The sequence below is a fragment of the Dendropsophus ebraccatus genome, chromosome 8 (genome assembly GCF_027789765.1).
Source record: "Dendropsophus ebraccatus isolate aDenEbr1 chromosome 8, aDenEbr1.pat, whole genome shotgun sequence".
NCBI classification, from domain to species: Eukaryota; Metazoa; Chordata; class Amphibia; order Anura; family Hylidae; genus Dendropsophus; species Dendropsophus ebraccatus.
The window spans coordinates 116,907,238-116,924,583 of NC_091461.1; the positions used below are offsets into that span (position 1 = coordinate 116,907,238).

The window sequence follows — 17,346 nt, forward strand, 5'->3', positions numbered from 1 at the left end:
AGTACTTTTGTACTTTTACCCTTTAAGTTCTGTCCTCCTCCACACTGCCGCCCTAGGCACAGACCCACAAGTGTCTAGTGGCATATATCGCCCTGTCTACACCACCAATTCCTTCAAGCCCCGTCAAGAACACTGCCAGCACTGAGCTATGAGATTCAAACATTCCTCCGAAATTTTTTTTTTAGAATGAAGCATAAAATCTTGTTGTGCAGCATTTATCACCACGGGTTTGATCTCCATTATGCTTCTATGGTGCTTCAGGCTTGGGGCATGCGTAGGATTTTGGTCAGCATGCAAGGAGTGGAACTGACATAAAGAAAAAGTAGAATGGAAAGGCTTGCACCTACTTTTTTGCTTTGTACCCACTTTTAGTTTGGGCTGAAAACACCGACCAAGATGAGGACCAAATAAAGCCATTAAAATCCTCTGTTGTTGCCTCTATTGGGGTCAGATTGTGCAGACAATGTTATATATATATATATATATATATATATATATATATATATATATATATATAGTAATGGCATATCATTTTAACATTATGACTAGTAGGGGTCTGAGGAGTTCTAATGCTGACTCAGCATCCACTGTTTTTCCTGCACAGCAGCGCTCCCGGCCACCGGGCAGTGCAGGGACCTGCCCTCATCCTATTCACCTGAATAGAGCAGTTCCCCTGCACACTAGGGACCATTGTGCTGAGAAAGACTGAATCGGTGCTGTGGTCCCTTTATTCTCATGATTTAGAGCACGAGTGTCAAACTCCCAGCCCTTCAGCTGCTGCAAAACTACACTTCTCCCCATGCCTGGACATCCGGAGCTTTGGCATCCTGCAGGCATGATGGAAATTGTAGTTTTGCAACACCTTCGACTCCCCTGATTTAGAGGGGTCTCAGAGATCTAAGCCTAGGCCTAGGGCATACTGAAGGGATATGGGATAAGAATACCCCTTTAAGAGGTTGTCCAAAAAAAATAGACTTTTCCAATCCACAAAATAGGGGGAAAGTGGGATGTTGCGATGTTCCGACCTCTGTACCACCACACCACCACCACCGCCAATCTCCATATTGGGCCCCACCAACCAAGAGCACCGTACTCGGCTCTTTCTGTCTCTCCATAGGAATGATGCCGGACTCGCAGCTCTATTCATAACAGCGGAGATTAGCGGAGGGTCCAGTGGTCGGACCCCCCGCCACCTCCTACTTTTCCCCTGTCCCTTGGATAGGGGGAAAGTCAATTTTTCCCTGGAAACCTCTTTAAGGCTATGTTCACACAAGGTAAGGTTGTCGTTTGGCACTCAAAAACAACGGCGGTTGTATTACACTTCAAACAATGGCCTTTGTTGCATTGAAAATTGCATTGAAATCAATGTACAACGGCCGGAAATAACCGACATGTCAATTATTTCAACAGAGCCGTATCAAACAACGGCCGCTGAACAATACATTATGTGAACAATGGCTGTTGTTTGCATTGACTTCAATGCAACCCATTTCACTACGAAAACGGCCGTTCTTTTCATAAAATGAATGTTGTGTGAACATAGCCTTAAAGGCGTTGTCCAGCAAAAATCTTTTTGTTTCAAATCAATTACATAGCTTTGTAATTTACTTCTATTAAAAAATCTCAAGTCGTCCCGTACTTATCAGATGCTGTATGTACTGCAGGAAATGTTGTTTTATTTTCATTCAGACACACACGCTCTCTGCTGACATCTCTGAATCACCATAGAAAACCTCTCTTGCTCTGGACAGTTCCTGCCTCGGCCAGAGATGTCAGCAGAGAGCACTCTGAATGAGTGCACTACATACAGTAACTGATAAGTACGGGAAGACTTGAGATTTTTTAATAGAAGTAAATTAGAAATCTATATAACTTTCTGACACCAGTTGATTTGAAAGAAAAAGATTTTCGCTGGAGAACCCCTTTAAGTTTACGCAGCTACTGAATAGGAGGTCCACCACCAATCTTAATCCAGCCATAGGTAACTCTGCCACGTCGTGTTATTATCCACATCTGCTTCCAAGTTAAGAGATCCTACAAGAATTAACCAGCCAAACAGCGTAATTGATCCTACGAGAGCTGACGGAGCGGCTCTATAATCAAGACGTACACAGAGAAACCCTGCAAATCTGCAAGCTGTTCGAGTGCGGCCCCTTGGCAGGAATCAGCCGCTGTGCCTCCTTAAAGCTTATTTTGGAGATTTCTCAGACGTCGTCTCTTGGCTCAGATTCGCTGTTTGCAATTGAGTTAAAAGAACGGCTGCTGGAATTTCATGACATCATGTAACGTTCTTAGCTTCCCGGGCCGGCGGCCAGAGATAGGCAGTACATGTATGGATTTCATAGGCCCAATGACATCACTTCATCACTTTGTTCACTGTAAATACTGCAGCAATGACATAATAGCTCCCCCTCCCCCACACGTGTTTTCTAACGTTTTTAACCTTTTTTGGTGTTTTTTGACTATGTGATTTACCCTCTTCTGCTGAATACCTGAATACAGTGCTAAAGATTAGGTATCGCTTTGACCTTGGCTAGCCTGAAGTGACATCACTTCTCCGGTGGTTAGATTTACATGAGAGGTCATATGAGTTTCCCAAAAATTCTACGTACATTTGCACAGTGAAAATTTAACAAATGCTGCTAAACGTGAGCTGTTTTGCCTATATAATACTGTATATGCATTATAGAGTCAGTCTGTTGTTAAAGCAGAAGTCCGGGGAAAATTTTTATTAAAGTATTGTATTGCCCCTCAAAAGTTATACAAATCCCCAATATACACTTATTACTGGAAATGCTTATAAAGTGCTTTTTTCCTGCACTTACTACTGCATCAAGGCTTCACTTCCTGGATAACAAGGTGATGTCACTTCCTGGATAACACGGTGATGTCACTTCCTGGATAACACGGTGATGTCACTTCCTGGATAACACGGTGATGTCACTTCCTGGATAACATGGTGATGTCACTTCCTGGATAACATGGTGATGTCACTTCCTGGATAACATGGTGATGTCACGACCCGACTCCCAGAGCTGTGCTGTGCAGAACTGTGGCTGCTGGAGAGGATGATGGCAGAGGGACACAGGGCACTAGAGGGACACTGATCATCCCCCTGCCATCATCCTCTCCAGCAGCCACAGCATGCACGGCTCTGGGAGTCGGGTCGTGACATCACCATGTTATCCAGGAAGTGACATCACCATGTTATCCAGGAAGTGACATCACAATGTTATCCAGGAAGTGACATCACCATGTTATCTGGGAAGTGACATCACCATGTTATCTGGGAAGTGACACCACCATGTTATCCAGGAAGTGACATCACCATGTTATCCAGGAAGTGAAGCCTTGATGCAGAAGTAAGTGCCTGGAAAAAAAAGCACTTTATAAGCATTTCCCATAATAAGTGTATATTGGTGATATGTAAAACTTCTGGGGGGCAATACAACACTTAAATAAAAATTTTCGACGGATTTCTCCTTTAAGGCTGTGACCCTTGATGCTTAAAGGGGTACGTCAGCACAAAAAAAAAATCAACTTATTTCACAAAGATATGTTAATTTGTAATTTACTCCTATTTAAAAATCTTCAGTCTTCCAGTACTTATCAGCTGCTGTATGTCCTGCAGGAAGTGGTGTATTCTTTCCAGTCTGACACAGTGCTCTCTGCTGTCACCTCTGTCCATGTCAGGAACTGTCCAGAGCAGCAGCAAATCCCTGCTCTGGACAGTTCCTGACATGGACAAAGGTGGCAGCAGAGAGCACTGTGTCAGACTGGACAGAATACATCACTTCCTGCAGGATATACAGCAGCTGATAAGTACTGTAAGACTGGAGATTTTTATATAGAGGTCAATTACAACTCTCTATAACTTTCTAAAACCAGTTGATTTGAAAAGATTGCTTGAAAGATTTAACATTGATGGCGTTTCACAGGATAGACCATCAATGTCTGCTCGGCGGGGTCCCTGTCCAACTCCAGCATGTACACAATGAACAGCCAGAACCATTTGGCCCTGTTTATTGGGTAGTGGTGGCCCCAGTTACTGTAGTGCAGTAACTGGCGCCACCACTACACCATGAACAGGGCCAATTGGTTCTGGTTGTTCATAGGGATCCATAGTTTTGCCAAACAGCTGACTTGCAGGTCTAAATGACCAGAAAGCCCCTATATGATGACTAGAGATGAGCGAACTGGGTTCGGGTTCGAGTCCATCCGAACCCGAACGTTCGGCATTTGATTAGCATTGATAAAAGTCTACCGCAACACACCTTTTATAGCTGTCCTCTGAAAGGTCTTTAGACCCACAGCCATTCATCCCATCCTCTGCATACGCATGCACAATTGGTTCGGCCATGCATACTTGTGTTCTCACTTGAAAGACGTGAACAAGCTGCGGCGGCTTATCTCTCTGGAGAGCAAAAGAATTGAGCATTGAAATTGACCATGCCTGATCCATCTTTACACCAGCATCATCTGTCAAGGGAGAGACGACACACCCCCATAGACATAAGTTAATGTTCATCTATGTGTTATGTGTATGGGCACCTTCAGTCTCCATTCTAGGCATAGGTTGAGGTTCAAATAGTTGGTTCCTACTAATCTTACATTAATCTGTATATCTGTCATACGATGGAAAAACTTTAAGAGGGAAGTCCGACGCCAGGCCAAACAATTATTCCAGGCTGGGGGTGGGGGGAATATAAAAAAGAAGTCATATTCACCTGTCCCGATGCCCCTGCAGCGCCGCGTCCCGCTCCTGGACCCCAACCGCCTGTCTTCTTAACTCCCTTCTGGCTGCATCACGAACCGGTTGACAGATGCTCCACTTAGCCAGTCAGTAACTGGGCCGGCAGTCACTGATTGGCTGAGCAGGATAAATGCCACCCACTTGTGACACTCCACCCGAGTCATGACGTACCCCAAAGCCGGGAGATAGGACCCTGGAGCCTGGTAATGCAGCGCAGGCACAGGGACAGGTGAGCATTTTGTCTTTTTTAATTCCCCCCCCCCTCCTGCCAGTAATGATTTTTTTGCCCCCTCCACCCCCAAGACCCCACTATGCCCCCCCCCCCCCCCCCCCCCCAACGCCAGGCTTCTCCTTTAAGTTTATGTTAAACCTATCTGACGTATCTCAGGTTGCATCTATCCAAGTAGATTTGAATCCCTGTTACTTGGTAAATTGTCTACCGCATCTGCATGTTCTGGAGTATAAGAAGTGACAAGGCATCTCCGTGTGTGTATATATATATATATATGGCATATAAGCTGCCTATAGACGGACGCTGTGTGATTAAAGTTGTCATGAGTTTCTGAGGGATTGCAGCAGCTGCTTTGGTAAATCCTTAAAGCAACATTCGCTTCAGCTCAGTGGACCCAGGCAAGCGGCAGTAACCAGTCTCCCCCCGACGCACAACCGTGACACCCCCAAGAACGAAATCTCAGCTAATCGACGTCATTTTAAGGCAAAGCGGTAAAAATGTCCCATCTAAGCCCTGTACATTTCCATCAGCCATCCTGCCAATGTTATTCTCCTGTCTTATTCCAGATCTTGTAGCATTAACCCCCTCAGCACCAGGATGCTGCTGAGACGTAAAGATGGTACATACCCTCCTCCCCGTACTGATCGTAGATCTCTCTCTTCTTGGGGTCGCTCAGCACCTCGTAGGCTTCTGCCACCTCCTTGAACTTCTCTTCTGCATGGGCTGACTTGTTCTTGTCCGGGTGCCACTTCAGAGCTTGCTTTCTATACGCTTTTTTGATATCCTCCTCCGAAGCCCCCTTCTCGATGCCCAGAATTGAATAGTAATCTTTCCCCATAGCCCCTGTGATAACAGGACTGGAATGCACAAAGCTACTCGTTCCTAGTGGGATACAAAAAGTGTGTCCCCCACTGAGTGCTCACCAGTCCATCCCCTCCTGCTCATATATAGAGAGATCAGCTCCCAACCTCCCATGTACGTCTCTCTCTCTCTCTGCTGCCTGCAGAATTTACCAGCTCTTTCTAGAAGTTTTTTTTTAAACAAGCTGAAGCTTTATTAGATGACAGGCAACAGAATTGCTACCTAAGTCAGGGCCAGGCTGGCTTTTGTAGCAGGATAAAAGCGGGTGACACAAGCAACATAGAACAGGCTGCAGAGAGCTGCCCCCTGACAGCTGCATCTGTGTCGGCAGCGCAGTGTAACTCTGCAGCTCAGCAAGAGAACCATGTTTCTTTCTGGACGTCTGCAGGATGATACCGTGTGTAGTATCGAATGAGGACAATAGCAGCTACCTCTGTGAATACAAAAACTCAATATTTCTCAGGACATCAAAAGCACAGCACAGAAGAAATAATCATTTTAGTGGAATAAAAAAGAGAAACCTGTAAAAGAATAAATGGGTATTTTCGACAATTCATTTGGTGGCAGAAGGGTAGCACATCCCCTCTGCTGTCACAAATGGCTGCCTTGGGAACTGCAAGTCTGCTCAAGCCCCGAGACAGTTACATATCACTACTGCTACTGTATGCAGACACTGAGCCCCCAATGTCTATATAATACATGTCACCATTAGAATAGACATTACACTGGGGGAGCTGTCTGTGTCACTAGTACTGCAGCCTATGCTGTTGTCTATATAATACATGTCACCATTAGAATAGACATTACACTGGGGGAGCTGTCTGTGTCACTAGTACTGCAGCCTATGCTGTTGTCTATATAATACATGTTACCATTAGAATAGACATTACACTGGGGAAGCTGTCTGTGTCACTAGTACTGCAGCCTACGCTGTTGTCTATATAATACATGTTACCATTAGAATAGACATTACACTGGGGAAGCTGTCTGTGTCACTAGTACTGCAGCCTACGCTGTTGTCTATATAATACATGTTACCATTAGAATAGACATTACACTGGGGGGAGCTGCCTGTGTCACTAGTGCTGCAGCCTCCCCTGATGTCTATATAATACATGTTACCATTAGAATAGACATTACACTGTGGGGAGCTGTCTGTGTCACTAGTGTTGCAGCCTCCTCTGATGCCTATAGAATTCAGATTATCATTAAAATAAACATTACACTTGGGGGCAGCAGTCTGTGTCAGTAGCTGTCAATCACTGCTCGCTGTGCTACACTGTGCCACCGCTGCGGCATTACTGACACAGACAGCTTTCCCAAGTGTAATGTCTATTCTATTACAAATATGCATTAGAATAGACATTAGGAATGGTTTGTGTTGCTAACCTTGCACTAGCGATATGTAACTGTTCCAGGAAAAGGGGTTGAGCAGCCCTGCAGTTTCCTACACAGCCACTGGTGACAGCAGAGGGGTTGTGTCACCCCTTACTGCTGCCCCACTGTATAAAAACATCTCTCTCTCTCTCTCTCTCTCTCTCTTTCTTTCTCTCTCTCTCTCTCTCTATATATATATATATATACACACAGTGGTACCTTGGTTTAAGAGTAACTTGGATTAAGAGCATTTTGCAAGAAGAGCTCACAGTATTTCAAGATTGTAACTTGGTTTAAGAGCATCGCTTTGGTTTAAGAGCTTCCTGTACTGGGTGGGAGAGGGAGTGGGGGAAGGGGCATGGCCTGCACAGGGTGATCCACAGCACTGTACTCTGACCCATAAAGCCCCATTTACCTTACAAACCATGGCAGATCCACTTCAGGCTGGGATCTTACATCAGGGGACAGGACTGTGGAGGAAATCTTTTTATAGCTGTAACCCCTCTCTCCCCGGACAGAGAGCGCTGCATGTATGTGCCCACATATGCCCTGCTCATTCCTTCATGCTCCCTGCAGTCTCTGTCAGCCCTTGTGTTTCCCATCCTCTCCATTACTGCTATAATGTGCCTGCACTTACACTCAGCCATTCAAAGAGCTGTATATAAAGTTTCTGTCACTGTCCTCCTGCACAGCTCAGTGATTCTCACTTCCTGGTCCATGCTGAGCACATCCCCCTTCCCCATTGCTGTCATGTGACCACACAAACCTCTGACAGCAGCCTTGCTTCTCTATTCTAGCCTCTTGTACTACACTGCTGCATTATGGGGATCTGCATCTCCATTCTGTAGCTACAAACTGCTGCTGTTTTTCCAGGTTCATGCACTTACTATACATTATACTCCACATGCTGATGGCTATACTGTACAGAAACTTATAATATCACATATTCAGCTGTTTCTCAATGTTTGTTTCATCAGTTATACATGTTATTCAGAATAATAAATCATTATTTTGGGGTGTGGAACCAATTGTCTGCATTTCTATGATTTCTAATGGGAAAATTTGCTTTGGTTTAAGAGTGGATTTGGAGTACAAGCACGGTCCCGGAACGAATTATGCCCGTAATCCAAGGCACCACTGTATATATATATATATATATATATATATATATATATGTGTATATATATATATATATATATATATTTATATATATACTGGTAAAAGGGTATAGAGAGGGCTCATGATGCGAGCCTTCTCTGTAAAAGGGGTCTTCTGGGTGCTATTGGCAGCTCGGGGACGCTGCTTACAGCCAAAACAGACTGACCATCTGTGCCAGCTATTTAACCATTTAAATGCTGCTGTCAAAACTGTACTGCATTGATCTCTATGAGCAATCAATGTATTGCTTATAGAAGTCTAATATGAAAAAATATAATATATATTAATATAGGTATTTAGGTGTAAGTGAAGGTAAGTCTCTTACCTTCCTCCATGCAGTCTGATCGGCGCTCTGCTCATTAAGTCTGCCACAGGCAACCTTAATAAGCAGAGCGCCTATTACACTGATCAATGCTATGCCTACGGCACAGCAATGGTCAGTGTATGCAATCTATTGATTGCATCTAAAAGTCGCCCAAGGGTACTTAAAATGTGTAAAAAAAAAAAAAAAAAATGAAAAAAAAAAATCCCAAAGCCCCTCCTTAATAAAAATAAAATCACCCCCTATCACATTATATAAATAAAACATAAAAATAAGAAATAAATGATTATATTATATACTGTAGAGGGCGTAATTGTCTGATCTATCAAAATATAGCAATTGTCATCCCGTTTGGCTAACGGCGTAAACCAAAGGAAGGAAAAAAGCTCCAGAATTGCTGATTTTTTGTTACATTACATATATAAATAAAATAAATAAAAAGTGATCAAAACGTCCGATCTACACAGATATTGTATTAATAAAAACTAGAGGTCATGGCGCAAAAAAATGACACCCCATACAGCTCCATAGGTGAAAAACTAAAACTGTTATAAGCGTCACAATAGGCCCATTTTTTTAATAATTAATTGCAAAAAAAAAAAGGATTTCATTAAAAAAATAAAACATTAGAGAATCTGAGTAAACCTGCATATGGTTGTGTTCGGTCTGACCTATAGAATAATGGTATCATGTCGCTTTTACCATATAGTGCATTACGTAGACACAGGAACCCTCCAAAAGTTACAATATTGCATTCTTTTTTCCAATTTCACCAATTTTTATTTTTATAAATAATATGTTTGGTGTTCAATCAGATTCCACCTTTCATTTTCCAAAGAGTCTGTGAGGAATGAAAAGTGGAATCTGATTGGTTGCTAGGGGCGACTGAGCCAGTTCTACTTTACACCATGTTTGATGGTTATTTTTCCTCAAACCTATATGTCAATCTGCTTAGCTTCTTTTGCTCTACATAAGAAAAATCTCCAGTCTTCCAGTACTTATCAGCTGCTGTATGTCCTGCAGGAAGTGGTGTATTCTTTCCAGTCTGGCACAGTGCTCTCTGCTGCCACCTCTGTCCATGTCAGGAACTGTCCAGAGCAGCAGCAAATCCCCATTGAAAACCTCTCATGCTCTGGACAGTTCCTGACATGGACAGAGGTGGCAGCAGAGAGCACTGTGTCAGACTGGAGAGAATACACCACTTCCTACAGGACATACAGCAGCTGATAAGTACTGGAAGTACTGCTTTTTAAATAGATGTAAATTACAAATCTATTTAACTTTTTGACACCAGTTGATTTAAAAGAAACAAAAAATCATAAGACTATCCCTTTAAGGCCAAATGTAAAGACATCCTTAAGGGGTCAATGTGCATTATATGGACCTAACCATTTACATAATACTTATATTAGATATCTAAAATAAAATATATGACATTTTACAACATTTTTCCCATTTTAAATGTGACTGTTAAAGAGTTAATTGTAAATGAGATGTGTATAAATACATGCACATATAAGACCCACCCAAAACAGCCTGCAAACAAAAAGATGAATGAGCCAAGTGTTAGGAAAACTGCAAAGCCCCAGCTGCAACATTTACATACAGACCTCTATACATTGGCTATTGATGTCTCCTGCTGGGTAGAATTGCTGACATTGATTTTGTAAAGAAGAGAAAAGCTCAGTTCCCAGACGTGTGAAAAATAAAAACAAGGGGAATCACATACACAACCCAAAATAGATGGTCGTAAAATGGCAAAAGAAAGACGTTGTGTGAACATGAGTCCTGTTAGACAAAGCAATTTTATGTTTTCTCTGATAGGCGATTGTAAGCGATCTGAAATCATTTACCATCATACACGGAACGATAGCAGTTAGTTACCGTCGCAATCACGATCATTTGTATACTCTTCTATAAGAATGAGCTTAATAACAAACGAATGATGTCAACAAAATTTACGAATGAATAACAATGATTTTATGGTCGGCTCAAAAGATTTGATGAACGGCACACAAACAAATTTTCGTTAGTCATTTCATCGTTGACTGCATACAGTTGGAAAGTTTATCACTTAAAGAGAACCTATCACCTGAATTTAAAGGGGTTATCCAGCGCTACAAAAACATGGCCACTTTTCCCCCTACTGTTGTCTCCAGTTCAGGCGCAGTTTGCAATTAAACTCCATTTACTTCAATAGAACTGAGTTTCAAACCCCCAACACAACTGGAGACAACAGTAGGGGGAAAGTGGCCGTGTTTTTGTAGCGCTGGATAACCCCTTTAACTGTCCCTATTATAAAAGTTTCTCTCTCCTTAAGGGCCGTATTACACGAGAGACGATTATCGTTTGAAAAATCGTTAGATTTAAACGATAATTGTTTCATGTAATAGCAGACAACGATTAAACGACCAACGAGAAATCGTTGGTCGTTTGATAGAATTCAATTCAAACAATTCAATTGTTTGGTGTAATAAGATGTCATGGTTGAGACGTACGCAATAGCGATGACAAAACGACCGCAAGAACAATCATAAGTAACGATCATGGTTCCATGTAATTGGATGAAAGATTTCGGGTTGTTTGCAATAGCGGTCGTTTAAGATCATTTATCGTTAGTCGTCAAAAAAAACGCTTGGTGTAATAGTACCCTAAGTCTATACATGAAGATATAGACTGCCTTTGCAGTCTGTATCTTATACTTTATCTAATCCTGTGTAGCGGTGCAGTATGGCTGGGGGCCATCTTGATGACATCACTAACGTTCCGACACTGGAAAGCACCTGAAACGCAAGTGATGTCTTCAAGATGGCGGAGCCCGGCTACACCACTACACAAGATTAGGTAAAGGATAAGATACAGTGAAGAAAAACGTGAATAAATGAAAAATGTGGGCAGAAAATTAATTTTATTTACAAATATTAATAAAAAGTCTTTTAAATTGAATTAAGGAATAATTTTTTAAAAAAAAATTGTCCATGATTGAAGGGTGCGTTTACACAGACAGATTTATCTGACAGATTTTTTAAGCCAAAGCCAGGAACAGACTATAAACATCGAACAGGTCATACCTAGAGATGAGCAAACCGGGTTCGCGTTCGAGTCCATCCGAACCCGAACGATCAGTATTTGAGTAGCGGGGGCTGCTAAACTTGAAAAAAGCTCTAAGGTTGTCTGGAAAACATGGATACAGCCAATGACTATATCCATGTTTTCCACATAGCCTTAGGGCTTTATCCAACTTCAGCAGCCACTGCTAATCAAATGCCGATCGTTCGGGTTCGGATGGACTCGAGCATGCTCCAGGTTCGCTCATCTCTAGTCATAACGGAAAGACTGAGATTCCCCCTCTTTTCAAATCCATTCCTGGGTTTGGCTTCAAAAATTTGTCAGATAAATCTCTCTGTGTAAAGGCACCATAAGGGTGGGTTCACATTGAGGAATTCTCGCGGATAAACTCCGCGGAGTTCTGCCGGCTGTACGCGCTCACGGACGCACCCCTTTCCGCCGGCTCCATAGACACCATTCTATGGGCCGGCTGATTCCGCATTCCGCTGAAAAAACTGACACGTCAATTCTTTCTGTGGAATGCGGATTCAACCGGCCCATAGAATGGTGTCTATGGAGCCGGCGGAAAGGCGAGCGTCCATGAACGCGTACAGCCGGCGAAATTTCACAGAGTTTATCCGCGAGAATTTTGCAGTGTGAACCCACCCTAAGTCTGAACAATTGACAACATACCAATGTATGAGAATAGCTCATAATCGAAACGAGTCTGGTTCACATCGTAGTCAACTTATGCTTAAGGTTATGCACACACACACAGCAATATAAGGCCAAAATATAGCCGTAAATTTTTTTTTTTATTATTTATTTTTTTTAAATAAATCAGATACAGGAAAAAAAAAGTCAAGCAATAACTGAGGGGTCAACGCAATAAAATACATTGTGCCCCTCTTTGCCAAAGCTTCATCAAGACCAAGGATTATATGGCAGAACTGCTTCAGAAAAACTGCTTAAAAAAACGTGTTAAAAAGTAAAAAAAAATGAATAAAAATAAAAAAATGTTTTGCTAATGCAGGTTGTTCATTCTTCTAAAGGACATAAAAAGTTACACGGATTATCCTATACTCTTATTATTAGATATTCCATATTTTCACCTCATGGCAAACACATGGGACTATGTGTCATCCGACTTACTGTTACATCTATGGCTAGCTTACAAATTGCTGATAGGACGAGCATAGGGATAATAAATTGATCATTGATAACCATTCATAAGAATAATCATTGCTATTGGTTGTGGATTCTTTCATCTAGATCAGGGATGGGGAGCCTGCAACCCTTCAGCTGTTTAAAACTGCAATTCCCGTCATGCATGTACAGTAAAGCTTTGGCTGTCCGGGCATGATGGGAACTGTAGTTATTCAATAGCCGGAGGGCTACAGGTTCCCCATCTCTGATCTAAAACATTAATTATTGTGACTATTCTATTATACTCAGTATCAAAAATATATCTTCCTCTCATTATAATAACTTGTAAAGCTTCTATTGCCACTATTACTACACTATTTCCCATAAGGGACTCTCTACATAAGTAAATACCCGTTTGTTTACAGGTTTCTTTATGTTTCTGTTCACTCTCATCGCCTCTTTGCATAACAATACAGAGACGTCGTCTATATACCCTGGGTGCTGTGTCCTCCGTCTACCAGCCGACCTCTTGTGTATCCCACCTTACATCTTATTAATAAAGACAAAACACACTTGTCGTTTCTTTCACCCCAGTGACAAAAAAAAAAAAAGATTTGTTTCCATCATAAAAGATTGATTGCTTCTCCGCTATCAACATTACCATACACTTACGATAACAGACGTACAAAATAGCCGAAATCAGTCTGGCATGTTGAAGGTCAGATTGTTCTTATAAACGTTCCAATGTGTTTACAGAGAGCCTCTTCTTCTCTGGAGGATCTGTCCTTTCCTGCAGTACACAAGCAACATATAAGGCCCTATTCACATGTCTGTAGTTCTGCAGACAGAACATATGACCAATTAATTTCAATGGCCCCACTTATGTGTCAGTATGTGTACAGGGCTGTGATCCGAGCCCCAAAAAAAAGTGTGGACCTGCAATCGCAGCATGGATTATGTCCCACGGCTCTATTCATTCCTATGGAGCCGCCGAAGACAGACAAGTGAGCCAGATGAGTGCTGTTCTCTCTAGAGGTTCCATAGGAATGACTAGAGCCACGGAAAGAGCCGAGTAAGCACTCATCCAGCTTACTTTCCTCTTTCCGGCACCACCATAGGAGTGAATAGAGGTCATGTGCTGAACCTGCGTCTCTATATATAAGACAGAAGCCAGGAGAAGATATGGAGATCGCCAGGGGGTTAGGAGGTCGGACCCCCGCAATCTCTTACTTGTCCATTATCCTGTGGATAAGGGACAAGTTATTTTTCTTGGAATACCCCTTTAAGTTCTCCAGTTGTGGCACTGCAGGTAAACCTCTTGCCACGTGTACCCACAGATTATAGTTGATCACAGGGGATCCCAGCAGGGGTACACTTTATGTTCAGCTTCATGTCATAGGGCCCAAATAGGGGTTGTTCAGTAAACCCCTTTAAAAGTAAAAAAAAATCTCCTTGTCCTAGATTCCCCCTCCCCACCCCATAGGATAAGTGCCTAAAAGGTATCTCCTATCCACAGGATATGGGATTGCTAGCCAATTGGTGTGGTGACATCCACCAAGAATGGAGATCAAATGACCTGATGCTCCGCCACCCCTCCATTCATTGTCTATAGAAGATCGTCAGCAGAAAAAAGGCCACCTGGTCCATCTAGTTTGCTCTTGTATTGTTTTGTTTCTTATTATCTTAGGATAGATATATGTATATACCAGGCACAGGCAGGTTTACATTCACTTACTGTAGATTTACCAACCGCATCTGCTGGAACAGAATTCCAAGCATATACTTTTCTTTTCAGTAAACATTCTCTAATTTTTCTTGGGGGGGGGGAGGGGGAGGCTCACTAATCAGCTAGTTATGAGTGGTTAGGGGATAACTTTGAGGCTAGGATCACACGGCGACACATTGCACAACAGAAAGTCTCATTCAAGGCACATGAGCAGAATAGTTTCAGATTTTACTGCAACTCACTATAGCACAACCTTCCTAATCGTAGAGAGGTTGCAGTCGCATGTCACATGCATTAAAGTCCATGGAAAGACTTGCAGCCATGCAACCTGCATCCAACAAAAAAGTAATTTTTATAATTGTTGCATGGCTTTACAGTGGTCCCTCAACTTACATACAATATTTTATGTTATTTTTCTGGGACCCTGTGTGATCTGTACAGGACCTAAAACTGCTCCAGTCCTTTACATAGAAAGAAATTTAGAGTCTCTTGTTGCTCTCTCTGACTGTTATATGTAAGGACTTGCTGTATCCATATTAGTTAGCTGCTTATTTTCCTTTAAATTTCCTTTTTTTTTCTAATTTTGGCGGATTTAGAGCCAATTACCAGTTTTCCATAGAGTTTTGGTCTCAACATACAATGGTTTCAACATACATCAGAACTTCACACTCCCGACTCCAAGACTTCTCTTGTGCTGCACCAGTTCTCTCGAATGCCCTACCCAAAGACCTCTGACTTATTTCCAACACCCACAGTTTCAAGCATGCCCTAAAGACCCATCTCTTTAGGCTTGCTTAAAACATTCCCTAATCTTGTTCCCCCTTCTGTAGTCTCCTCACTTTCTACTATATCTACCTTTTACCTGTAACAAGACATTGGCGTGAAACTGGCTTATCCAGCTCCTTCTATGTGCAATGGCTGGACCAGGGGCAAATAAAGAACTTGTGCCTCGTGTCACCCCCAGTTCGTAGTCTGTACGCTCTTACAAGCAGGTCTCGTATTTATGAATTTTATTAATTATAATTTAATTTTATCATATGTAATTGTAACACTTTTACTGTGTTTAAAAAAAAAAGCGCTGCGGAATCTGTTGGCGCTATACAAATAAATATTATTATTATACAATGGTCGTCCTGGGACCAATTAATATCGTATGTTGAGGGAGCACTGTACTATGTTGCATGACACAATGTGACTCAACTGACTAAAATTTTGGCTACAAACCCACTTGGCGGGTCTGCAGTGAGTTCCCTTGCTGTGTATTTATAGCGAGACTCGCTGCAGATCCCAGCCCTATACTTTTAATGGCAGACAAATGCAGTTTGTCTGCAGCCCACCCCATTAACCCCCCCAGCCGCCCGCTGCGGGAGGTGTTAAAGGGGCTGCGGGCGGGTGGCTGGGGGTTAATGGGGTGGGCTGCAGACAAACTCGCAGCAGGGATGTACATCCCTGCTGCGTGTTTGTCTGCCATTAAAAGTATAGGGCTGGGATCTGCAGCGAGTCTCGCTGCAAATACGCAGCGAGGGAACTCGCTGCAGACCCGCCAAGTGGGTTTTTAGCCTAAGGGTACAAACACACACAGCAGATACGCAGCAGATTTGATACTGTGTTCAGTTATTTAGATCTAATCTGCTGCGTATCGCAGCAGTAAATACGCAGCGTATATGCCGTGTGTTTGTACCCTAAGGGGGGCATTTATTAAGTCCGGCGTTATTTACGCCGGACTTAAAAATGCCCCCGCAGCTCCGGCGCTACAGAGATTTATGTAGAGGCGGACTGCCTCTACATAAATCCCGTGCGCACCGACGAAAACCTACGCCAGCTGAGGACTGGAGTAGGTTTTCGGCGTATATTTGGGCGGAATGGATGGTAAATCGCGCGGACTCTGAGTCCGCGCCCTCCGTTCCACCCACTACACGCCCCCTTTCCGCCCCCCTGGCGTACTCGGTGGAAAGTGCCGATTTGCAAATATTTTATTCGCAAATCGGCCATTTGCGTATGAAAAAAAATACGCAAATCGGCACTTTCCGCCAAAAATCATCCGTTCGCCGGATGATACATGTGGCCCTACGGGTACAAACACACACAGCGTATACGCAGCAGATTTGATGATTTAGATTTGATGCTGTGTTCAGTTATTTAGATCTAATCTGCTGCGTATCGCAGCAGTAAATACGCTGTGTATACGGTGTGTGGGTTTATACCCTACATGATTTTCACAGGAGAGTTTAACACCACAAAAAACGCAGCTACTTTCGTGCGCATTTTATGCGAGTTTTGTGCGATAAATACGCAGCAATACGGTATATGTGACCAAAGTCGATAAAAAGCCCTGGGGGTAACCCCAGTAAAGTCAATGGGTGGGTTGTGGTAAGATCCTAATGACATACAGCCCATAAGTGATATGACTGGGGTCTTAATTCTAATACAATACTAACATTCGTTAGTCGGGCAACCATGCTGTGTTTTATTACATATTACTGGGTTCCCGTCAATGAGGGATAAAATATCAGGTTCTCATGGTAAATTCCTCTCATGTTCTGGAGAGGACACTCCCCTCACACTATACACCGCCATCTTCCCTCCCTCGGCGCGCCAACATTCCTCTCACAAACACAGCACAGAGCGAGCAGCTTGCCGTCAGGTGACCAGGGGCTCTCGCGAGATCACGACGGCGACAGTGGGCGGCTCCGTCCAGTGGGCCAGGTTTCTCGCGAGATCTG

The 17,346-nt window shown here is 42.9% G+C and overlaps 1 protein-coding gene across 4 annotated transcripts in view; it reads right to left on the minus strand.

Annotated features, from left to right (window-relative positions):
- Positions 1-17,268, minus strand: part of DNAJB4 (DnaJ heat shock protein family (Hsp40) member B4) — a 29,343-nt gene extending 12,075 nt beyond the window's left edge. The window contains exons 1-2 of one of the 4 annotated variants that reach the window (XM_069981520.1): positions 17,062-17,268; positions 13,584-13,687 (exon numbers count right to left, since the gene is read on the minus strand). Coding sequence is in view for 1 of the 4 variants with exons in the window: in XM_069981518.1 (XP_069837619.1) it covers positions 5,613-5,823 (211 nt within the window). In the remaining 3 variants the exon portion in view is untranslated. Of the gene's footprint in view, positions 1-5,612; positions 5,965-13,569; positions 13,688-17,061 lie in introns of those variants that run through there. The other 3 variants (XM_069981519.1, XM_069981521.1, XM_069981518.1) reach the window with 3 other exon arrangements.
- Between the last annotated feature and the right edge of the window lie 78 nt (positions 17,269-17,346).